This window comes from Nipponia nippon, unplaced genomic scaffold (genome assembly GCF_047370975.1).
Source record: "Nipponia nippon isolate SJK-2023a ecotype South Korea unplaced genomic scaffold, ASM4737097v1 scaffold_5, whole genome shotgun sequence".
In the NCBI taxonomy this organism is placed as follows: Eukaryota; Metazoa; Chordata; class Aves; order Pelecaniformes; family Threskiornithidae; genus Nipponia; species Nipponia nippon.
The window spans coordinates 2,923,637-2,948,842 of NW_028262369.1; the positions used below are offsets into that span (position 1 = coordinate 2,923,637).

Genomic DNA, 25,206 nt, shown 5'->3' on the forward strand with positions numbered 1-25,206 from the left:
TCGGAAAAGAGGTTTGGTTTAATTGAAGACGTTTAGAGAGAGGCTGATGGTGGCAGCAGAATGCTCTTCAATAAATAACGGGCTGTGAGGCGGGGCCGTGGCCGACACCTCAGAGGACGGGGTGGCAGGAGGACACGCAGGCTGGCCACAGCTCCCCGCGGGCCATGCTCAAGTGCTGCAGCAGTGGGGTTGGGTTGTGCAACGGGCAGGATACAAAGTGGGGGGACATCAGTCCCAGGCAACCAGGAGAGAAAGACAGTGGTCCCGAGGAAGCAAGTGCTGAGGAGAACCAGGGGCTCACGTTGCTGAAGAAACTCATATAAACCCATAGCCGTGTTTAAGTAAAAAGTGGCTAAGGAAAAGAAAAAAAACAAACCCAAAAAGTGGTAACGCAAATGAGGCTGGAAGGGAGCTTCAGGTCCCTCCTGGGAAAGCGCTGTGGCTAGGAGGGATGGCAGCAGTTCTTGCCGCCGCCTCCCCTGCCAGTGAGGGCAGCCGGGCTGCGAGAGGAGCAGCAGGGACAACGGGGACAGCCAAAGCCTGGGCAGCACCCGCTCCCCACGGGCAGCACCGCAGGCACAGCCGCTCAGCAGGGGAGCACGGCCAGGGCGCCCGCTGAGCCGGGCTGCAGGCTGCCAGCACCCTGGTGAGGCGGTGGCAGCTGGAGTGCGGCCGAAGGACCCAGCCGGCTCCACGGCATGGGAAGGGGACGCACAGGGAGCCCCCACGTGCCCCCAGGCTGCGGTGCCATGAGCGGCTCAGCCGAGCTGTTGGCCGCACAGAGCAGCCCTGTTCTCCTGCAAGCGGCTCCGCCGCATCACTCGCGGTGGGAGCATGCAGCCCCGCAAGGTGCACTTCGGTGGCAGTGGGCTGCGAGCCCACCACGCTATCTCAGTGCCCCAGCGGCGGGTTGCAGAGCTCCTCTTCCACCCCGTGGCCCACCTAAAACCCCAAGAGAGGCACCCTGGCCAAAGCCGCGAGCACCAGCCCCAGCTCAGCCCGCAGCTCCCTGCCCCATCGCATGTCATCTGCCACAAAACTGCGTCCCTTGAGCCTTACCTGGCCTGCCTGCTGCACGCAGGGCAGCGGCCACAACTTTGCGCCCAGCCCAGCTGACCGCACAGTACTGCTTGCGCTTCGAAACCCAAGGGGAACCAGCGCCATATAGGTTGGAAGGGGCCTCTGGAGTGCTCTGCACCAACAGCCTCAGAGAAAGGCCAACACCGTGGTCAGCCCTGGCCTCTTGGGGCCTGAAGGTCTCCAAGGATGGACTCCACCAGCTCCGAGCTTGACTCGCCTCATGGGGACATCTCTTTTTCCTTGTGTCAAACGGCCATTGCGCAAGACCTCTTTGAGCCCCAGCAGAGGGACCAGCACGTCCCAGCAGAAGAGCCTGCTGCTGCTCCAAAACACGCTGTGTGCTGGCCCCGGGGCTGGATCGAGCCGCTTCCTGCAGGCCAGGCTGCAGGGCCGTGGGGGAAGCTGCGCTCAGCAGGGCTTTCTGTGCCAGAGCTACCTCTGAGCGGAGCGGCGGCACGCGGTGGCAGCCGTGGGCAGGGTGGGGAGCTGGTCCTAGCCACCCTTCTCGGGAAGCAGCACGGTACCACGCACAGCAAGCTTGCCTCCTGCACCCTTTTATTAATTAACTCCCACCTCTGAGGCTTACAGACACTGAAATGACTTTGTACGGCCATCCGGGTTGCAAGATCTTAACGTGCTTCCTTTCTCTCCTAAGTCAAAGCTTGACCTGTATTGTGTCTCACCCCCATGCCCTGCCCACAGCTGCTGCCAGAGCTGGCCCTGCCTGCACCTACGGGCGATGAACCAGCTGCGGCTTAGGCCTCCTTTGCTCAAGTCCCAGTTTCGAAATGAGAAGGGAACGAGGAACACAGCGCCGAGCAGGGGAAGAGCTTCGGCCAGGGAAGGGGGATTCACAGTGGGACCCCGGCAGGGTGCAGGGATTCCCACACCTCTGACACGTGCCCGGGCTGGGTGAGCTGCAGAGACTCCCACTTTAAAAGCGAAATGCTCACCCAATCTCGCTCCGAGGCGCAGGAAGGGCGCCTGGCCTGGCCGCAGCACATGGGCACGCTGGGGCCTCCATGCAGGCTGGACGTTAGCTGCTGGTGAGCTGAGCCGCAGCCACGGGGGTCCCGCAGCCAGGCCAGGAGTCTCCCGGACAGCTGCAGGGAGACTGTCCACCAGCACAGCCCTGTGGTAATGCCAGACTGGGGCCTGAAGCGCACGAGCGAGCAGCTGGGGGAGCCTTTCTTCAGCAAGGAAAAGCTGTTGTGATCTGTGCACAGAGCTCATCCCTAAAGATCCTGCGAGAGTCCAGCCCCGCTGCCACGGGAGGGTGCATGCAGGGGAGGAGAAGGGCTCTGGACCGGACTCTGCAGGGCTCTGGCCGCAGCAGTGGCTCTACACCCCCAGCTCCCCTCCCCTGCTACGTTCCAACTTGGACAAAGGCAGAAAGAGCTATACAGTATAATATATATATTTCACTATGAAATAGCAATTTCATTCCCTGCCTTCTACTTAATGCATCCGGAATTAAATGCTTCTTTTTAAGTTACTCCAGAGGGCTGGCGGGGCTGGGTAGTTTCTCAGGTGAGGCAGTTACCCTCCCTGGTAGTTACACGCAGGAAGCACCAGTGGCAGCAGCTGACTTGGCAGGACCCAGACACGATCCTCGCTCCCCACTTCCCCTCACCCAGCTTCCACCTTCCCCGCCCACAAGGGCACAACCGTATCTTCTGCCAGCAGTGGCCTGCCAGGGCGCTTACGGCTCATTTACATGGTCGATCAGTGCAGATTCGCTAACCTCATTCACGCTGCTTTCAGTAGCCACGATGTGGAAGCAGCAACTGAACCCCTCTACATCACATATACAAATAGGAGCAAACCAGAGGCAAGGGAAGTGGTGGGGACAGTGCAACATGCACACAGACCGGTGACGTAAAGGGCCCTCAGCTACGGCACAGCCAGATGCCTCGCACGACAGCCAGGCCTGCCCAGGCAGCACTCGCAGGCTCCAGGCCATGGGGGAAAGTCAGGGCTGCAGCCCGTCAAGTGTGAAGTCTGCCAAATGTCGGTCAACCTGTGGAACAAGGAGTCCTGTCCCGGGGCTGGGTCACTGACCAAGAGCAGTCATCACGAATCAGTGCAGAGCCGGATGGTTCAGGAGATGAAAGGAAGAACAATCCTATGGGAAGACAAAGAGGGCAGCTGTCTTAGGGAAATCAGGTCTTCGGGGTCTCTTCCAGCATACTGGGGAGCCACTGCCCTGAGGACCTTGTTATCAGAGACCTGCAATGCAACTGGCAGCAAATGGGTTGTCAGTTCCTGCACTGGGACACCGAGCTGGGGAAGGAGCAAGGACTCGGTCACTCTGGGTCTTACAAGCTGGTCTAACAGAGCTGGGAAAAGGAGAGACGCAGCAGGGACAGGTTCAATCTGCTCTCAGGCTCTGGGCTCAAGTAAACAAGCTCAGAGTTCAAATTCCCTTCAAAGGAAACCAACAGGAGTTTGGCCACCACCAGAGATGGGAGCACAACGATGCCCCAGACACACGGCAGCGAGCGTGCTCTCAGCTGCCCCAAGACAGCGGCCGTGGGGCATCGCCACCGGGTCGCTGCCGGCCTCAGGCAGAGAGGGGAGCTTTCCCCCTGGTACCTACCTTTGCTTTTTGTACATCTTCCGATCCAGTCACATCGTCCGGCTATATTCAATGCCGCTCTTGGCAGAAATGCCAGACCAGGGCAGGAGGCTGCAGAGAAGGCTCTGGGCTTGTCGGTATATCCTCTGGGGAATTGAGCACGGGCTCAGGCTGGCTAGCGTTGATCCAATGTGCTGTAGGTAGTCAGTAGCCATCAGTTAAGGACAGCGACATTTACACTGTAACTTAAGAAATAACTTAAAATACTCTGCGGACTAGCACTCCCTAAAGAGACCCCATGACACAGCAAAAGCTGCTCTGCTCAGTTAGACAGATGGATCTGCTCCTTGTATTCCTTGCCTGCTTCTTTCTATCAAAAGCAGGTCTGCTTTGCACCATAAAAGGCAGCAGTTTGGGAACACTGGCTCCAACCTGCGTGGGAAATACCTCCTCTAAGGAGCTGCTAGTTCCCTTTGCACTCCGCAGCAAGTTCCTGTGGGGTCGGCAATCTATCCCCCTGCGTGGAGAGGTCTGGACTGACTAGCTACACCTGGGAACGATCAGGTTTCTTCTCCACGATCCAACAACCTGAAATAAACTCCCGAAGTCAGAAGTCAGTTTGAGAGCAGCCTGCTGAGATCCAGACCAGGGTCACAGGGGATCCCAGGCCACAGGAAACAAGACCAAGGGCTTCTCTGCCATGCTGCTGGACAAATCCTGCACCACAGAAGCTGGAGCATGCCTAGCACTCTGGCTTAACACCAGCATCGGCTATCACTGGCATCAAACTCACTCCAACTTAGAATTCAACGCACCATCCTACGCTGCCTCCCCGAACTGTTCCCAGAGGAGTCAGGGGAGCTTGGGCACAAGCAGGTCACTGTCGAATCCCTCTAACATCACCTTCCTTCCAGCTTCAGATTAAACTCGCATCTGAGCAGGCATCAGTCCCCAGATCTAGCCAGGTCACACTTCGCTAGATTGCCATTTTTAACCTAAAACATAGTGTGGTGTCTGCTTAATGTGTTCCGCCGCTCATCAGACTGAAGGTAAAGGATATAAGATTGTCCAGGGTGGGTGTCCGCCATTGATGTACAGGACGTAGGTAAAGCCATCTTTGAGGACCCCTCTGATGGAATAATAATAGGGAAGATAGTGGTGCTGTTTAAAGTCTCTGTTTTCATAGAAGTTTATTGCTGTGTTGTTAGTGGTGAGGACGTGCAGGTAGATGGCTTTGCAGTGATCTTGGGCAGTCGTTGATATATGGTCTTTTAAACTTTCAAGCAAGAGCGAACCTGTTGGAGGCAAGAGCAGCGGAATCACACAGTGCAGCTGTCTTCTCAGGGACAGCACAAGAGCTCGTAGGTCCCAGCTGAGATGTCCTGCACCCAGTGCCTAAGCAGCGATTGCTGCACATGCTTGAAGACCCCAGATCCCACCCAGTTCTCACAGACCCCTCTTGATGAATTTAACAGGACCACGCCGCTACATGTTTTTCTCAGCTATGAGCATGGCTTCACAAAACAGATTTTACAGAGACACAAACTTCTGATTCAATAACCACAAAGATGAGCCAGACATGGGAATCTGCCGGTAATGCCCATCCCCAGCCAAGCAGCACTCAGCTATGGGGAAGGTCAGTGAGTCATTTTTAATGGTATCAGTTCCATCACATTTATTCATTTTAAAGCCATTTCAAACAGCAGAGAGTCAAAACAAGACTTCACAAGCAGGTTATTGCATGGCATCTGCTGAACTCAAATTAAAATCTACAAACTGGTAGGATTTTAAGATCCCATCTTAGGAGGAGAGCCAAGGCACAGTCTCGCTCAACCTGGATTTTCCACAACCACTAGTCAGCAGGAGAAACCAGAGAAGGGCACGGAGAATACTCCAGCCCCAAGACACGAGACCTGGAGGTTCATCCAAACCACCTCAACATGGCATGAAGGACCCAGCAGAACCTGCACGGGAGCTTCTTCCATCAGGTGTGGTAACAACAGGCTAAGGAAATAGCTTGGCTAATACAAACACACAGATGAGATTTACGCTGCTGTTTCACAATCCCCAGACCAATTCATGGTCACTTGACACTTAGTAGGAATTTATATCAGCCAAACACAAAAACACACTGAGAGACATCAACAGGAGAGCAGTTTAATTTTGTTATGAGTTATTCCATTCTTCTATCTCACAGAAATGCAACTGCCCTCTGGTTTAACAATAGCAGAGAACTGGAAACCAAAGCCTTTTAATGTCTGCCAGAGAAAAATCAGAGCTTTAGTGCTTAAAAGTATGCCTGGGGTGAAAAGCCTCCTGCATGAAAGACTTCAGCTTCAAACACACGTAGAAAAACTCTCAAGAGAAAGGTCTCAGAAAAAGCAGCAGCAGGCAGCAGCTTCTTTAGGTTGTACCTGCTTTAGGAACAAGTCCAAAGGTTTTGAGAGAGCACGGCAACATGCTGTCTAGTTGTGATGGATACAGGAAATACTGATACTGAAAGAAAATTCCAGCAAGATGGAGCTGAAAAAAAAATAGGATTTGGAAACTGAAAGGGGACTCAAAACAGCCACAACTTTACAGAACAGAAGACCCCTTTACTACCTTCTCTGAACATTATTCTGTGCAAGGATTTTCTTCTTTGTACAGAAAATTTATCTCCAGTAGCATTTCAATGCAAGTTTTAAATACAGTGCTCCCATGGAGGACTCTACTGGTCATTTCTTTATGTATCCTATCAGTTTGTACCCTTCTAAACATGACTGGGGGAGAAGGGAGGACGCAAGGAAGAGAAGTTATACCTGTATCCACTGAAGAGACTCCAGATGTGCAGCACTGGGTCATGCTGCCAAACCTGGCCTATTTCCTTTTGCAGGTCAAAGATATAGATCATGCTTGAAATTGCACCAGAAGGGCGCTCATTTGATGACAAAACACATCCTGCTCGAAACGGAGATAAGCTCTTCCGACTGCAGGATTTTCAAATGGCTGCAAAAATGCTGCGTGTTGCAGCAGGCATTCAGAGCTGACTATTACACTGACAGATTTAATCAGGTCTAAGTTACACTCTTTTTCCAGTTCCCTTTGTCTTTTTCTAAATGTTCTATCTGTTGAAGTTGAAAGGTTAAAAGCAGCTATATTTTCTGCCTCAGGGACCAGGCTTCTGATACCCATGAAAGAAAATCACTTCAAACCCTGCTCCAGGGTGAAGTCCTAGCACTTCAGTCAGTCTCAACAGCAGGAGTGCAAGTTTTCAGTGTGCTCAGCTGTCCCCTGGGAACAAGACGGAAAAAGCCCCGTGCCCTTTGGAAACATTTGCACATTGTGTTGTGCCCACACCAGTAAAAACATCTCAGTGCACCTGCATTAACACCAAGAAGGGGACGTCACCCTCCCATCACCTTCCCAACTGCTGGTACAAATCACCGAGAAGCTTGTCTCAAAAGGATATTGTGGCGAAGTGGTGCAGCTGCTTCAGTCACGGCCACTAGCCACACGTGGCAAACGACAGCAACAGAGTTGTCACTTAGCAGCATCTTACCTATTCCATGTTTTCTGAACTCCTTCACCACTCCAAGACTTAGGATGTAAGCCACTTGAGTGTCCACAGGAAAATTGGAAGCTAGGATGTCTCCATCCTGAGTAGAGATATAACAAGTTATTTAGTAGGAGACCTGGGGAGGCACAGGAGAAGGCAAGAATCCCATATGGGAAGGTCTGAAAACAAGGTTATAGCAGGAAGCTTCTCTTTGCTGAACAGTCTGAGCTGAAGCTTCTGGAAAGGAGGTGGAGAGTTAAAAAAACCAATCATGTCCCTTAGGGGTTATTCCTACTTGCATATCATGTTTCCAGATGCAGAACACAAATCACGATGTCTCCTTACTATATACATTATTTGTGGCCTTAGGGACAGAATACATTTGCGTTCTTTACCAGGAAGGATTCAGAGGGCCAATTCTGGAGTTACACATCAGTGTCTAGGTCAATCCAGCAACAGTCTTTATTGCCTGCACGCTCCGTCTGAGCTTCATGTCAGCTGGAGATCTCTGTACTGCTGGAGAGGACAAGGAGCATGTTCTACAGGCTCAGTCGCCTGGAGCAGTGTCTGAATAAGCCCCTGGCTTTCAGCTTGGCTGGAACAAGAGCCTTTTGTTAGAGTTGCTGAAGATGCAGTTTCAGGCTTTGACTAGCTTTGAGGTGAAGCCAGATAGCTAGAGTGAAGAGACCCGTGCCACTCAATGCTCTCAGTTCCTACGAATGTTAAGATTATTGTTTAATCATAACACTGATGGCCTTTTAGAAGTTATGCACTATCTGCATTGCCCCTGCTTTTTGTAATCCACTTGCCTATGCTGTTTTCCCCACACTAACCCAGTGGTCTTCTCCCATACTGTCTTCAGTGACCATCAGTGTCTTCACCTCTCTGCTGTACTGTGTTGTCTCTCCTGGCTTCCAAGCTCTGTTATCCCTGAATCATAGAATGCTTTGGGCTGGCAGGGCCCTTTCCAGGCCACCCCGTCCATCCCCCTGCCACGGGCAGGGACAGCTTCAACCACATCAGGGTGCTCAGAGCCCCGTCCAGCCGGGCCTTGAAGGTTTCCAGGGATGGGGCATCTCCCACCGCTCTGGGCAACCCCTGCCACTGTCTCACCACCCTCATCATAAAAAATTCTTCCTCATATCCAGTCTGAATCTCCCCTCTTTTAGTTTCAAACCATCACCCCTTGTCCTGTTGCAGCAGGCCTTGCTAAACAGACTATCCCCATCTTTCTTGTAGGCCCCCTTTAAGTACTGAAAGGCCGCAATGAGGTCTCCCCGCAGCCTTCTCCTCTCCAGGCTGAACCCCCCCAGCTCTTTCGGCCTTTCCTCATAGCAGAGGTGTTCCATCCCTGTGATCATTTTTGTGGCCCTAAGCCACAGAAGCCTGAGGGTTCTGCAGATCGGTTACCTCTGCTTTGTGTTCGAGACAGTGACCATGTAAATGAAAGTTTCTGCAGGAAGCCAGGAGTGACTCACCCAGCACAGCTAAGGAAGTTCAACCCTCACGTAAGAAAGGAAGATCTCTGTTCTCCCACAGCTGTGCTTACCTCAGTCACCAGCGATGACCAGGCACACTGAAAACAGCCAGGCAACAGTTATATGGCCTGCTACACAGTCACTTTTGGATTACGCTCGCATGATCTGATCTCTCCGCACAGCACATCAGGCAGCAAGCTTCCCATCGAGCCACAGCTGCCTAGCCCCAGCGGGAAGAGACTCCGCGGTACCAGGCTGCTCAGCAGCCCCCGTGTTCAGATACATCCCACCACCCATGCTCCATTAGCTGGAAGTTTCTTAAATTAACTCAAGATCACTCTTATAAGTGTCTGGATGGAGGGTGGAAAATATACCCCAAACAGGTCCCATCACAGTTAACCACAGCAAGAGGTGGACTATCTCATACTGAAGCATAGTTTAGTAGCATACCTCTTTATGCACCTTTGTTCTGCTCTTGATCTCTGCCACTATCATTCCCACGATGGAGCCTCTATACGTGGCTGCAAGGGAAAAGAACTTCTTGTTGGAAGTGATATCTCGGTACCATGAGTCAGGGTACCTGGGAAGGAAGAAAAAACAGGAATGTTTGGGGACACAAAGCCCATGGGAGCAGGCAGCGCCACAGCAAACATTGTGCCAAGATGCTGCTCAACTGGAAATGAGCAGCAACATCTTTAAATGCCAGTCACTGGAACTGCAGGCCAATGTATTTTACACAAAACTGAAGGAGGGAAGCTGTACTACTGAAAGGGCTGTCTTCTGCAAAGACATACAGCCAAGTAGCTCAGCCGTATGTCAATCTAAAGCTCTTACTATCCTACTAATTTAGCTTATTCCATGAAATCTGGGTTGGGAAGTTATCCACCTTTCCTGTCTTAACTGTTGTATGGTACTGATGAACATCAAACAGCTGCTGTACCCCATTTGGTAGCACGGTTTCTTTCAATTGCTTCTAAGCAGCAACACAGGCTGCTCATGTAATGGCCTCCTGCCTTGCTAAGACAACCACATTTTCATTTTACATTCATCGCCCAGAGCTTTCACTTCCATCTTTAGCAAGCTGTTATGCAAGATCCATCTGCCCTCATCTAAGAGCGTAAGGATCTCATTAATCTGATACACATGTGAAAAAATACTGCATATTGGTACCAAAAAAATCACATCACCAGCCTCCAGCTCTCCTCCTCCTGCTGCAGCTACTAAAGGGAAACGAGCGTACACTACTTTATTTCAAAGTGAGAGTTCAGCATGCCTTGTGTTTAAAAGAAAACTACAAATTCAAAATATTATTAATGCTTTTGCTGGTTTGTTACATTTTATGCAATCTTAATATAATCCGCTAAAATCCCCTATAAACCTTCTCAACAAAGCTAAAGAAAAAAATTCTTGAAGTCGACAGCTGTAGTTTCCCTGGATGCTTTAAGCCAGAAAGCTATCACTGTCTCCCAGAAAAGCTCCTTATTCCCGTGCCTGTGCAGACACGGGCATTTACCAAACAGGGCCCTGGGGAACTGACCTGGGACAGACTGAGATCAGCTTTAAGCCGATCTTTGCCACAGCTTTGGGAGCAACAGCGATCCTGAGTACACAGGCAAGTACTGTTCAGTCTCCCCCCGGGACATTCAGAAAGACAGTCCCTTAGGAACAGTTGCTCTGTGTCGGTTTGGTTCAGCCCTGAGGGTGCTTTCTCGGCACACACTCCAGAACACAACTTTCTTTCGCAAGTACAGGGATGCTGTACTTGCTGATCCTTTTTCCTGGAGGTGTGCTCCTTTCCTCATCTCATACACAGTCTTTCCCAAGAAGCTGATCCACCCCCACAATTACAAAGCCCATTTTCCCGCCAAAGTCTGCATACAGGAACTTTCCGATGACTTTAGGACCCTGCAGGACAGGCGGCAAAGGGCCATTAACAGGAACACCACCACAGTGCATAAAAGATTCAGAACCTGCTGCTGTCTTAGCAACAGCAGTCCAGATGGCCACGGAGCCTTTGGTGTCAGCTCTGAACTGGACCAGCACAGGTTCACACCATTTGTTTCTAGATTCCTGCCATCTCACACCCCAAACCGGTAACGTACTCTATCGGGAACCAGTCGCCACAGAGCTGTTTCACTGTGTCTATGTCATCGTGGCAGAGAAGACGCAGGTTTACGTCCGTAAGTGCAGTCGGGGGCACCTCCTCTGTCATTCACGCCTGCAAGAAAAGAAAGCACGTTAAGAAGGATGAAGCACAGATTCTGACTCTCAGCTTCAATCAGGCATCTGCACAAAGGCAGCAGGAGGTTCTCAGTATCGATAAAGTTGTTTTTCCTAGCGGAACGAGTTTTCAAGAGAGATGAAGCAAAACACGTCAACATTAACCCAAGAAGCAACTCGAAGCCCCGTTGCCCGCAGGATAAGCACAGCTCGGTTCTCAGCCTGACCCACGCCACCGGCCCTGCCCCTGTACAGACCCCGCTCCCCGCGAGCACAGCCCAGCCACGCTGCGGGTGAAGGAGCACGTGGCACCAGCCACTTCCAAAAAGAGCTCAAGATGCTGCGTTAAATAAGCCAACATTGTGCCAACTGTACCTTATGATGCATGGAGCTCTTCAAATGTCTATGCAGGACCAACGTTTTGTTAAAACAAAACTGAACAAACAGCTTAAAAAGGAAGCACTGCTAGAAGAACATTTATAAAGTCCTCTTACACAATCCCACCATCTCCAGTTAGTACGTATGCAGAGGATTCAAATTCTATAAAATGTTAATTTTGTTTAACTTATGCTAGTGAAATGAGATCTAGTTTCATTTCCCATCATTCCTACGTGCTACAACTCCACGAGGGCTGGCTTTCCAGCCCAGCAGAGAGCATTCAAATACAGAAATCCCGAAATACCCTTTTCATTCACCACAGCACTACCACAATCCTGCTAATCGCGTACAGGACGCTTACTCCAATGTTTTCAGCCTTTTTTAACAAGGTACCAGAAAGAAAGAAGCAAGCAATAACTAAAGTGGTTGTACAAGCATTTGTAGCGCAGACGCGCAAATGAAGAACAGATCTCGAGAGGAGGCTTTAGGCAGGACAAAGCCTGACGCGAGACACTGCGCACACAGAGCAAACGAGGCAGGCAGAGCCAGGGCAGCTGCAGGAGTCCGTTGCGGTTCTCCATCCGCAGCTTTGTCTCTCTCACTCCAGCCTTCCTAGTCCCAGGTCAAAGAACCAGACCAGGATGCTAATGAAAAAAAAAAAAAACAAACAAAACCAAACACACACCACCCTTAATTTAAAAAGTCATGGTTTCGTTTTTACTTTCTTTTCCCAAATTTAAGAGTCTCAAATCTTGGTTTTAAATGCCGAGTTATAAGGAAAAAGCTGCACGCAGCAGCACTTGCGTACACCCTCCTGTTGAAAGGGATGCGCAGCTCTCCACTGCTCTCGCTTTGAAGCTCAGAGGCTCGAGAAGGAACGGATTTAAACACACTCCCCACTGACCTAGATATGCCATTCGAGCAGTTTCAATGCAAAAATCGCATCACCTCCGTAATACACTCTGTAACTGGCAAAGATGCACAAAAGGAGTAGGCACAGCAATGATCCCAGTTTGATGTGTTTGACAGCACACAACTGTGTGCCGATTGCTCTCCTAAGAATTTGGAAACACCTCCATCCACTGTACCCCTAAGGAAAAAATCAGGCTAAGCCATAAAATCCACATTCCACCCTCAAATTTCTCTTTTAAGGTATATAAGCTAGCTTTCTTCTGCCATTCCCCTGGATGAACTGGTAGAGAGCAACTCCCAGTTAGCACAACGTGATGATAGTCAGAGAGCAGAGTCCCCAGGTGCTGGGGTCCTTGGAACTCAACATCGGTGCTGAAAGAGAGGTAATTAGCACTGCTAATGAGAATGACATTCACCCTTGACTTTGGCACTCTCCCTGCAAAACACGTTGCGTGACTCCTTTGCACCTGCTAGAGCAGCGTGAGCTCCCACCCCTCCGTCCTCCCGGACAGCAGCATAAAACCCCTACGCTGCATCAGCCCGGACCTCCTAGGGGGGAAGGAGGAACTCTACCACTGGTTTGTGTGCAACCTGGAACACGTCAAACAGCCAATATATCAACAGGAGAAAGGATACAATTAAGGTCCACTATTATCCAGAGAAATCTCTGCCAGCCCTTCTCCGATACAGGCAGAAAGAATGGCAAAATGCTTTAATAGAGCCGAGGTCCAAGGCAGTTCTCGTACAGCTCTTGAGACAGATGAAATGGGGTGGGTTTCTTCAAGCAAAGGATCATTCCCAGGCACAGCTTTCCTCCCAGTGACTGGTTCTACATATTTCCCCGAGAAGGGCATCTGGGGATTGGTATATTTATATGGATCGCTTGTTCTTCTCCAAAGAAGTCCTTAAAAAGAATCACAGCAATTTCACAGGCTGTACTAGGACTGTGGTTGCCTGTTTACCAAGCAGCCTACAGCTTTCACAATCAGCCCAGATGCTAGTTTCAAAACAACTTAAGCACCTAGAATACCCACAAAACCAGTACTCCTTTCTGCTTTTAAAACTAATTTTACACTCCTAGAATTGGCTCAAGCCCTCTGAGGCTAGACTTTGAATCTGCACCCTGTCGCGGCAGCAAGCACACTCTCTGCCACCAGCCCCTGGTGACCTTTTAAGGTGCCTCAGCTTTGACCCCGCGGGGCCCTGAAGGAAGGGCACGTTCGCTTGCTGCGGCTGATCTGATCCACACCGCTGCTGGTTGATGCACAGCGGTGGGGACCCTAGTCCCATCCTCCCACCCTTGCCGGACCCTTTGCTGAGCCATTTCAGACCGGTGACCCACCACAAGATCATGAAGAGAGGAAAAAGCAATTTTTTGTAGGCCAGAACTGCTTGGCAAAAGCTTAGGTAGCATAAGACAGGCTTCGGGGGGGGGGAAAAAGAGGAGAGAGGAGCGAGCAGGCACATACAGCCAGAGCTGCTTTGGCCATGGCAAAGCTCCAAACCCCAATGCATCGCTTCATTAGTGGGCATTACAGGGCACTCAGGTTTGCAACAGCAGTACTCTCTCTCATACATTTTATTTTTCTTGAGAAGCTTTGATGCTCCTGTAAGGCAATACCTCTTCTCAGTCAATACTCTCAGCATTAATAAATCAGAGATAAATGAAATGACCACAATAGAGCCATATTTTTGCTAATGAGTAGAAAAGGCAGGGGCCTAGGAGCAGACTTAGCCAGCAGCTGCTGCAGGAGAGGCAGAGCCAGCACAGGACGCATTCTTGCAAGGATTAGTTCATGTTTATTTAACACTATATTCTCAAAGAGCTAGGCAAGCACTATGCATTGTCCTGCAGCTGAAGCCAGCCTTAAAAAAGTAATCCACGACTGTTTTGTTGAACAGGATAATTCCCCTCCCCTCAAATGCAGACAGCTGCTTCCCAGCACCAGTTGTGTTTGCAGGGACTCTCTCCATCCGCTTTGCATTATGAGACCCATTCTGATGCTCTTGCACATTTAAAGGAAATTTAGGACACCTGCCTGGCACTGTGTCCTCCCACAAGGTTTTAGGAGAGCAGACCTGTGCACCTTCCTCCCTGTCCAGGTGTTGCTGCTGCCGGAGGAGCTGCGGTCAGTGGCTGCAATGACCAAGAGAGAAGAAATCCCAGGCAAGTCAATTCTCTTCATACCCAGGTGACAGCCTCTGGCTCTTCACAGATATCTGGGCGAACACCCAAGACCCGGGTCCCGGCCCTCTGCACAGCCTCTGGCATGCTGCAATTAGCAGAGCCAGAGTCCTGAACAAAAGCCTCAGCTAGCACAGCGATGAGGGTATTGCTTTTAGAGTCCACTTGGTTTTAGAGGACAAAAGACATGTTTGGAAGCATAAAGAAATAAAAAACCCCAGTGTCAGTGTGAAATACAACCCTAGGACTCAAAGGAAGCGAAAAGGGCTTTTAGGGGTTTAGAGGTAGCGTAGCTCCACTCACCGCTGCCACACTGACAAACTGACACCACCAACTTCTGACCTTTGAGACCAAGTGGCAGTTGCTGTGAAGAAAAACGTAGGCTCCAGCCACGTGCAGTTAACTGAAGGGGGCCCAAGGCATTTTTGAAAACCCAAAGTGAAGTTACCTTACTTAATATCTTTTTCTCAGGAGCCAGTCTTTGTTCATGCGATGGCCGCGGTCTGGGAAGTGGCATGGTTAACACCATCCACTGCCCCTCCACCCAGCAGCGCACAGCGACCTCACCCTTTTGTCAACATGGGAAACACTCGCTTACGATGACTATAAAACGAGCCAACATTTAATGTTTATGAAGGGATCGTGCAGTTAAACATTTGAAAAGGCTCTGAGGACACCCCTTTCCAAAATACCAAAGTTAGCAGTGAGTAGAACTAGAAACTGAGCATTTAATTCCCTTTCCTACCTAAGAACTGCAGATATTAACACACAACAAATTAATTTCAAAAAAACTACAGGAAAGTATACATGTTTTGAGCATTTCTACTTGTCTTCTGCCTTGCTCTATCAAAACAAATCTAGCAAAATGTTTTGGCCTTATGTGTATTGGGTAGCTGCAGAGGAACCTGTCAAATACTCATTACAAATATTTAGCAGTAATGGAAGTTGGATGAAAAGAAATACTAAGTACATTACTAAACAAGCCAACTTAACATATAATTTTAAATTTAAGCACATTGTAAGGCTTTAACTTACTATTTAAAAATAAAGTCATAATCTTTGGCATCAAGAAGCTCTAGCTTTAATGAGCTAAAGAACAGTGTTTCACAATTCTGTCTAAAAGGCAGAGGAGCCTTTAGCTTCCAGCATCAGCCCAAGCGATGGCTGGGACTCCGTGAATTATCAGCGTTCACCCCGCACAACGAGCCGAATACGTGTACTGACATATTTCTACCACCAGTACTTCCAGGTCCTACCGTGCAAGAGTAGGTCCTGTTTTGATTTTAGGTTAGCTACCAGGTGCAGGAACAGTTTCTTCACTTGAACTAGATGCTTCACAGCTAAGAAGCCTCAACTTAGGCTTTTCTCAAAAGCAGGAAATTTTCTTTCCCTCTTAGAGCTCTTGTATTTAAAACAACAACAAAAAAAACCCCCTACCTAATACCACATTTCTAGAGAAACTGAGGTAGCCACACAGGATCAGCACTGTTAATCCAACAGGGTGTTCGCATGCAAGATAAAGCCTGATGCCTACTAGAATTTGGCAGGAAAATGCTTAAATGTGTTTGAAAATCCCTTGAGCACTTCCATACCTACAAAAGCCTGGCTAAGTGATTCAACAAGTTCAGATTTCCCGTGTTTAGCACTATTAGACATGTTTTAACAATGTTTCTGCCTCGTGCATCCTGCGAAAAGGAGTTGGATTTAAGCAGTGAACAATCATAAGATGCCATTTTTATGAATTTTTATTTGGACTTCAACTTCTATTCAGAGAGGTTCGTGAAAATCCCAAATAAAAATTTTATCATCTAGCAACAAATATCACCAAATTTCCTGGCAGAATAAAAGCAAGGTAATCTTAAGACTAAAGCTAAATGAATACTAACTAGAATCATATATAACTTCCAATAAGGGGTGTACTGGCTTCAAATTTAGTGTTCACATAAAAACCAACGTGAAGGAATCTTCTTCATATGCAGAAACAAAGCTAGACTGAAGTCCATCAAAATCTTTTATTTTTCAATTTAAATGCTAATTGAAATCAATTCATCCTGAACGGAAAGAAGCAAACATGCAGGAAAGAACAAAGAAAAACAAGGACTGGCAGGCTAGTGATTTTTTATAAAACAATCTTACGATTCAGGAGGTACCGTCCCGAAAGACACATGGCCAAGACCCCGGTATCGCAGGCACCTCCGCCATTAAATGGTGCTGACCCTTATTTACTTGGGCTGAAGATTTTCACCTTCTGGAATTCAAAGCACTTTCTTCAAGCACACTCCTGCTAGATTATTAAGAAGGATTATCTGCTGTCGTTCCACAGAAGGAAAAGATTAAGTTCCTCCCGAAACAACCAAGTACATACCGAGCAGGGGCCAGGGCTGAGGAGCTGCAGCGATGCTAAACAAGTCCGTTCTGCAAAAGCAGCATGCGAGCTGGCCCTTCCTCTGGTTGTCAGGTCACATCCCTCTGCCTACGGCTGCATGTTTCAGCAATGGACATATGCACAGTAGCTGTATTTTACTTTCCATGAGCAGACCATCTGCTCGGCATAAACACAGACGAGCAGATACTCCCTGGAAGATTTGCATGCATGCCCAGCAGGCCAGAGCTGGATTTCCTTACGCCTGGGACCCTCGCTAGAGGTGCTGCTCCAGTGGCGCCACCAAATCCTTGTTTGAGACTTCTGTGTGGACAGTCCTCAAGTCCCAGCAAGACAAGATTTCCAGGAAAAAAATTTTTAATGACACCTGGCATCTTCTCTCACTTGTAAATAAATGGGATCAAACAAAGCCTAGACAGAATTTTAAGAGCTACTCAAAATGCAAGACGGGGGCACATTAGCTGTGACTGAGCAGCACAGTACTCAAAACAGACATGAACTCTGCTATTGTCTGGGGAGCATCACTTCAAGAGCACCAGCGGGAGTTTTCACAGCTCTAAGTCTCTCTACCTTGCGCCATCTGGCACCGGGGATTTGATTTACATTAAACCATTCAATCTGAACCAGCCAAAGGTCTAATTCCAACAAAGCAGTAAAGATTTCCCTTCTGCATTTCATTTTAAGCTTACTGCGTTTTTAGGTTACTGGTCTCGCAGGGAATGTTCCACACAGACACCCCTCTTACCAAGCTCCTTTTATTTAATACAATAAAATTGCGACTGGATTTGAAAACATCATGAATTCATTACTAAGACTCTCAGAGAGGCGCTTCTAGGACTTAGGGCAACATTAGCAAAGCAATAGGAGCCACATTTTTAAAGATATTTAAATAGTTGGCTTGATACCACCTAGGTACTACTTCAAGTCTGGTCATAAAATAGAAAAAAATAGGTTGGAAGGACCCTTCGGAGGTCATCTGATTTAACCCAACTTAGATCAGGTTGCTCAGCCCCACAGTCCCACGTAACACCAGTGAGGAGCAAATCTCTTCACCCTGCCTGGGCTCAGACTAGTTCCTTTGCACCCAGAGGAGCAACTGGAAAGCCGGGGTGTTAAACGTGCTGCCTACACCAGTACAACCACCTCTGCTACACGTGCAATACAGGCATACCTCTATATGCTACTTGTTACACTCTATTCCATTTAATGCTCCTGCTCCTTCTAGGAATCCCATGTAGCTTCATTTAGGATGAGCAATAAATAAACCCCAGAAGATGTGGTTCTCCTCTTTTCTGGTATGTTATGCAAACCGATGGAGCTTGGAGTTCACAGTCACGAGCAGAATGGTGATCGTTTCGCCTCCATTCCTGTACCATTCATCACATCCGATAGGAGTGCTGCCCAACACTGCCATCACTTAATTCCCTACATTAGCAGAAGCAGGTGTTTGGAGCGAACGAGACACTTAATGGGAAATCTAGGACAAAATGACTGATTTTGTGCCTTGGTCTGAAAATAATGTAATGATATGGCTGGAAACAGGCTCTGACACTAGATTACATCATTTCAAAATAGTCCATAATGCCTTTTGATCCAGGCGTTACGTTTTTCTGTGATTTCTACCAGAACCACAAGCACTGAGCCTAGGAGCCCCTCGTGGACCCCTGGTCACTCAGGGACATGCACAAGCTCAAGACTTTGACCTCCTCGTTATTTAAACTCCTTCAGTAGCAGCTTCCTTCTGTGCACAAAACTGCCCTCCTCAACCAGCTCCCCCTGCACAATCTCCGAGGCTGCTGCATCTTGAAGATACGCCGTTAGTCCAGCCCTGCTATGTGGATCCCGTTTGCCGCCAGAGCACACCCCAAGCACTAATGAGCTTCTCTCAGGGACATCACTCTGGAGAAAGGAGTTTGTCAGTGCTTGGACTTTCTTCTCCAGTAAATCTGTCCAGGGCAGCATGCCCGACCAGCACACCCCCGCAGTGGAGGAGGGCAAAAAACAGTGAGCTTGGGGAAGAATGTATTGTAAAGAAAGCTGAATTTATCTCAACACCAGGGAGACTGGAGGGTAACCTTGGGTTCAGATAAGACAGCTGCACCAGTGAAACGTCAGGTGCCCTGAAACAATTAGCAAAGAACAACATCTTCCTGAGCTAGCCAGACCAGCATGGGGGGAGCAAATACACGGCTGAGCCCAAAGTATGAGAACTGGACAATTCATAAAGTAAACTTTGAAGAAAGCAAAGGGCCTGAGCTGGCTTCAATCTGCGTATCCCATCCTGGTGCCGAGCACTGTGATGGTGAGCACATAGAGACCAGTAACAGGCACCACGTTTGTATTTGGATTCAGCTGTACACTGCCGTTGCTGTATTATGCTTGTGCTGCGATTTCAGCACGGTGCTGTATCACCCTGCTAAATCAAAATCCCAGGTAACATCAAATATACCAAACAAGTAGATTTGATATTAAACCCTCCCCGTGTGGAGTATCGACAAGAGCCTGGCCAGAGCACATGGGACTCGGACAGCCAGGAAGGCAGCACTGTCGCACACAACCTGGGAAAACCCATCCTGGCATTCAGCCCTCCTCCCAAAGGCTCGTCCCACACTGCTCAGCCAATTTTTCCTCAGCTCTGAAATTCTGGAAACCATCATTCTAAGAAATGCACTTGCACCTTGTCCCCAGCTCTGCACTTCGTTTTCTATTACGCCTAGATTGAGGTGTGCACACCACAGGACTGAAAGCCGAAAACATAGAATCACAGTAACTAGCAATTTGGCCTCCTGCCATGAAGGATCAGGATTTGAAACAGACCCCAAAAGCATATTAAGAAATGAGAGGGCAAAATGTAGTTCTACCTGCGCAGCAAGCAGCAGTTATTTATTTGAAATGAAAACACTTACTGTTAGTGAAATCCTTTTATACTTGTATCCCTGATCCTCTGCACACTTGAAGTTTGACTTGTCAGTCTTCCAGCAGCAGAAATGTTAGCATTTTGCAAGCGAGTCGCTTTCTGGGCTGTTCTTTTACCCTACGAAGCCGTAGATTTCACAGGAGCTGGTACCCGAATAAAGTGTCTCTAAAGCATACTGCAAAAGGCATGGCTTCCTGCTGCCCCAGATACAGCAATTCCTCCAGGGAATGGCGAACAAGAATCTCTAAGAGGGTTTTGCTGTTAAATCTTTTCTTCTTAAGAGGCGGAAGAGAAAATCTGCTTTGTGACAGTAGCACTGTGGGGTCACAATAGAGGCACATTTACAACAAGAAGCTCACTAGAGGAGAGATCTAATACCTTGCAAATGCCAAACACGGCAAGTTTCCAATAGGCAGCTGTTCCTCCAGAAACAAAAAAGGCCCTAAACAACTCATCATACATGCAGGCCCGCTGCCATTTCCGAATTAGAATAAACAGCTACGCAGAAAACGTATGTAGTGACTAAAAGAAAAAAAACCAACCAGAAATTCAGCCTAGTGTAGTACGAACACTGGGAGAGGGGAATTCGAGCCTGCCTCCATTTCCTAGGCACTGTCCTCATTACTGAGCAGCAACACACGGCTGTCGATAAAACCCAGTCCCTCCACCTACGTCATTAAAGGAAGACACTAACAAGTAACTTTTTAGAGGCTATTGCAAATAAGGTGCTTAAAAAAAAAAAAAAAAGCAGCTTCAAAAGAACACTCCATAGCTGGCAGACAAGCGCTCCAAACTCACTTCCCTCCACAATCCCGAATTTAAGATTTGAGCCAACATGGCTCCTTTTCCTTTCTTTCTCAGTGGTGTTTTCCAGCATGAGACACTCAGGTTCGACTCAAAAAACCCACTGCTACTGCTTCAAGCTAGTAACATTTAAAATGGATTCTGGCACAGATGTCTGCTCTTATATCCACAGTAATAACTTGACAAGGAGAAATTAAAAACCAATGTTGGAAAACTGAGCAGCTCCCGTTCCTACCTTTCTGCAAGGAAGAAAGTGTGGGTGGGGGGACGTAGCGTGAGACATGAAGCTCTCTTTTTGCAACACCCTGCACTGAAGCCATCAGAGACGCTACGACTGGTTAAAAAAAACAGGAAGACAGGAGTGATACCACTCTAATAACGATTTTAGATAGCGTTTAACTTTCAAGTTTGTAGAAGAGGTGCTCAGCAAAGACAGAACTTTGCTGCTACACTGAACAGCTTAGCCCAATTGTTTCATTAAAAGCGTCTTAACATCAGGGGAACAAAGCACTAACAGCAGCCGCTGGCACCAAGTCACTGAAGGGCAGGGAATTCCTGTCGGTTACCAAAGGCTGCCTCCAGCCCAGCAGCCTGTGATGAGCAGGAAGGCAGAGCCATGAGGACTTCTGAATCAGCTCTGCAAGCCACTCATGGGGAAGTCCCCAGGTTGGTAGCTGTAATTCCTCAGGCATTTACAACAGCGCTGTCATCAAGAGTCAGCCTTTGCAACCACAGTTTCACCTGCTCCTGCTCACTCCATAAATTATGCAGGGAGTGGCTGGGGTGGGGGGACAGAGAGGTGGAAAATAGCCAGGAAGAGAGAGGATGGCTTCTTGGTGGCAGGAGCAGTTCACATCAGATGATGGGCTAAGATACCAGCACCGACTCACTGACCGGCTTATCAGACTGTACCGGCCCAATACCTATATTCGTAACATCCCCCCAAAAAAACCCACCCTCACATGCAAATAAAGATCATCCTTACTGGGATAGAAAGAACAACAGACATGAAAGAAGTACCAGACTTCATTAACAAAAATAAATACACATACTATGTCAAAGGCTCTTTGAGCTCCCAATTACAAAAGACCATTTTTCTGAATTCCACTGGCAGTTCCCACAATGTTTCATGACATCTGAGGCCAGCCCAGATACCAAAAGACATGATGATACAGCTCTGGTTTAGGTAAAAAAACCCCAAAATTAAGAATGCCACGGATTTTAAGAGGGCATTCACAGGATGGCCTCTTACCAATTACTCAGACACGTTAAGTCAACTTGCTTTAAACACATCAACCAACCAGCTGAGAGAAACAACAGCAGCAGCTACTTCGAAAACAATGTATTAGAACATCGCTTACACACTACTGTATGTTCATTTATTTGCTACCAGCCATATAAAGACTAATTAAAGCACCAGTTTACAAGACACAACAGAACTATTTTTTTAACCTGCAAGATTAAAACCGTCTACTTTGAAAGCCTGGTACCAGGCAGCACCCAGTATCACTGCTTCTGACGGGGGCGAGGCTGCTCCAACATCATCTTGTAAATGAAGAGTTCACACTTTAATTATAACATGCTGGGAGAGAGATACCAACATTTTTTAAAAGAACCTCACTTCTGAGAAATGTGCTAGAGTTTATTCATACAGTCAATTGATTTATTTAAAAAAAAAAAATACCATGCACTAGCACTCCCCAAAAGCTACTAGAAGCGTCCCTCGTAAAGGCTTTTGAGGAAACGAAGCTGGACTAAGGAGAGTCTATGGCAGATTAAAAGAAAGGAAGCAAATCTAGGATGAATCCATAATGAAAAGAGATTCCAGCTACAATCCATTCAGCAGATTCATAAAAACTAGATGGGAGAAGAGAGGAATAGATATGCAACAAAAACTGATGATCCTTTGGGATAGAGCACAGACTTCCAGGACAGCAAAATCCAAAGCTGTTCACAGTTGTAGAAAGCTCTCACGATAACAAAAGACTAATAAAATGGCAAATACAGTCTGTTTGGTAGATAAAAGTTGCTAGATAAAAGAGGAATGCAGGTTGGAGAAAGGCAAACATTTCCAATTTGTGTTAACCACTGCAAGGGAGGGGAAAAAAAAAATGCATGCTCTCCCAGCAAGTTCCCTGAGAACACTAGCTTGCTGCTCAGCAGCAGTCAAAACAGGACACTGGGAATTATCAGAACAAACAGACAGGGAAAAACACACATCTAGAAAGCCTTTGGTCTGAGCAAACGTCCTCCTCCTTATGTTACAGATATTTAATGCCTCTATATATCTGTCAACAAAGGGTCAGACACTCAGCCACGTTCACGCTGTTCTCAAGAGCGGAGAGAATCGCTGCAACGAACGGCCAAGGTGCCAAGGAGCTCACCAGGGTCACCCAGCAGGGGCTCGCGGACAGCCGGAGGTGCTGTAGCATAACAAAGACAGGATAAACTACAACAGACACAGAGCAGGCTAACGAAGTTCAAACTCAACAGAGTAAACATAATTAAACATTTAAACAGCTTCCTACAGGAGATTTGATGCCTAGGCTCAAGAGGAAATGTCTAAGACATATGATTTAGTCCACGGCTGGACACAGCAATCCCGGTGGCGAGGACACCGGCCCTGGTCGCTCTAACAGGACACAGAAAGCAGCAGGACTTTCAGCACGCAGCTTCGGCAGTCTCCAAAAGGGAGATGCTATTTTCACCATATAGATAGCGTAGGTATAACCCATCGCCCGAGGAACTGGGCAGGGCAGCTGGAACACTAATGGAAAATCTGACTGCCACCGCGCCTGGCAGGAAGCACTGTGCTGTGAAGTCGTTTAAAGCTCAGTTTAATCAGCTGCAATAAAAAAACCTCAAGATACACCCTGCAAAAACATTCAGCTGTCGTCCTGCTTAGGTACGAAGTCGAGCAACTGCTTTCTCTCCTCTAAAGCTCTGCAGGCTGGTTCAGACACAACACTTCTGTAGGGCAAGGCACAGAAAAGCTAAGCTGCCGCAGCGTGTCTGAGGTTTGAGCCAGCCAGGACGGTTTGTGAGCCGCGACCCAGGCTGTCAGGAGACACAGAGCAGCTGGGAGAGCTCCTGTGCAAGGGAAAAAGCTGGATTTAGCGACGCATGACATATTCCCGGCCCTCCCAAGGGAAATTTTGCTATAGAGGAAGAGGAAACGGAGACGCAGTAGTTAACGCTGGCTGAGCCCCTGAACACAAGTCAGAACAAGAGAAGGAATAGCTGTAAGCGTAGCTGCCGCGTCTTTACCGAACCATGTCTCCTCCGTTGGCGGCACCACCACAGTACCCAAGCACAGGGCGGTGCCAAACTCCAGCCGGAGTTGGGATTATTTTTGTAATAACCCAAAACGACACGGATTCCCCAACGTAATCGCGTCGTTTCAGAGCGTAAATGAGCACGGTCGCCCCATAAAACCCAGTCAGATGCTCACGGATCGGGACGGGCACCGGCGCGGCCTAGGAGCAGAGCGGGGGGGGGGGGGGGGGGGGGGCGGGGGACGGACCCGGTGTCGCCAAGGCAACCCCCGTCCCCCCGTGCTCCGCGGCGGCGGCCCCCACCGCGCTTCCCCGCTCACCTCGGAGGGGCGGCGGACGCGCCGCGGGGCGGGCGGGGGCAACTCAGCGCATACCGAGCAGCGGAGGCGGGCGAGGAACCGGCGGCCGCGGACGGCTACCGGCGGGCACTTCCTTTCTTCGGGCACCTCGCAGCAAGGCGCCTCCCTATAGGCTGCCTTTCCGTCACGTGATCCGCGGAGACCGCGCAGGCGCAGAGGTGAAGCCCCGCTCCCTACGGCCACGTGGGAGCAGCGGGGGAGCGCGGCGCGAAATCAAAGCCGCTAATTAAAGGGGAAATTTAAAATTTACGAGGCATCCTGGAGCACAAACGCTTGGGAAACAGGACGGGGGTTGGTCACACGCCTCTCCCGCAGTCTCCCCCCGGTTCTACGCTGCAAGGGGCGCCGGGGCAACCCCTCACGGGGCTTGATGCCAATAACGACTCGAATCCTGAAATTACAATTTTTAAAGTTTGGGTTTTTTTTTTTTTTTTTTAAGGTTGAAGGTCTACAAAGTGAGACGAGATGGGATAGGATATTTCAGTTGGAAGGGACCTACAACAATCATCTAGGCCAACTGCGTCACCAAAAGTTAAGGCATACTATTATAATATTGTTATTTACCTTCCCTTTCCAGAGAAGGGCAAACACAGTTTTCTTCTCAGCTGTCTCATTCAAATCAGATTTTCACAGCTTCCATCTAATCTGTCCCATTTTTGCAGCCAGCGTGCAATCAGGTAACCCCAGCCACCACATCTCCGACGAGGTCTTTGTAACAAAGCCACCAACGTACAGAAAGGACCCCTCTTTCTTGTTTTTTCCCTCAGCAGAGGGGGCTCAGAGCACCACTGCACGACGACAAAGCTCGACTAAAGGGGCTCGATGGTGTTTTTAGCTGTAGCGCTAAGAGCAGCAAGTTCTGTCGCCCTTCCTGCGATGCTTCCGCACCCACCTGCGCCTTGCTCGGAGCCGGCCAGCACGCCGCAGCCAGCCTCTGCCCAGTTTTCCAGCTAGCGTTAATTAAACGCAGCAGCTCTCACCCCAAAGTTTCACGAATCCCTGATTGAGGTGTGTAAAACAGGGCATTTCCCAAGCCTGGAGGATGATGGGTCCCTGCGGCCACGAAGGGGTTTCGTTCCCTCCCTAGCACAGGCCTAAC

At 48.9% G+C, this 25,206-nt stretch overlaps 1 protein-coding gene across 7 annotated transcripts; it reads right to left on the reverse strand.

Annotated features, from left to right (window-relative positions):
• Nucleotides 1-24,808, reverse strand: NAA60 (N-alpha-acetyltransferase 60, NatF catalytic subunit). Of its 7 annotated transcripts, XM_087733534.1 has the most exons (8): nucleotides 14,224-14,238; nucleotides 11,270-13,088; nucleotides 10,777-10,892; nucleotides 9,125-9,254; nucleotides 7,200-7,296; nucleotides 4,703-4,953; nucleotides 3,680-3,852; nucleotides 1-3,205 (listed from the first exon to the last, which is right to left on the reverse strand). In XM_087733534.1, the coding sequence occupies exons 3-7, from the start codon at nucleotides 10,884-10,886 to the stop codon at nucleotides 3,709-3,711; spliced, it is 732 nt and encodes a 243-aa protein (XP_087589660.1). In that variant the 5' UTR covers nucleotides 10,887-10,892; nucleotides 11,270-13,088; nucleotides 14,224-14,238; the 3' UTR covers nucleotides 1-3,205; nucleotides 3,680-3,708. The 7 variants fall into 7 exon arrangements, with proteins under 7 accessions (XP_087589660.1, XP_087589657.1, XP_087589656.1 ...); XM_087733531.1 differs by lacking the exons at nucleotides 1-3,205; nucleotides 3,680-3,852; nucleotides 14,224-14,238 and adding an exon at nucleotides 24,069-24,216 and having other exon boundaries at nucleotides 3,886-4,953; XM_087733530.1 differs by lacking the exons at nucleotides 1-3,205; nucleotides 3,680-3,852; nucleotides 11,270-13,088; nucleotides 14,224-14,238 and adding an exon at nucleotides 24,672-24,808 and having other exon boundaries at nucleotides 3,886-4,953.
• Nucleotides 24,809-25,206: the final 398 nt, after the last annotated feature.

Bases quoted from the DNA above. Each gene is read 5' to 3' on its own strand.
- NAA60 (XM_087733534.1), bottom strand. From the start codon at position 10,886: ATGACAGAGGAGGTGCCCCCGACTGCACTTACGGACGTAAACCTGCGT. The intron at 9,255-10,776 runs GTACGTTACCGG...CTTCCTTCCCAG, and splicing joins GGCGACTGGTTCCCGATAGA to GTACCCTGACTCATGGTACC. The intron at 4,954-7,199 runs GTAAGATGCTGC...TGCCTCCAACAG, and splicing joins GTTCAGAAAACATGGAATAG to GTTCGCTCTTGCTTGAAAGT.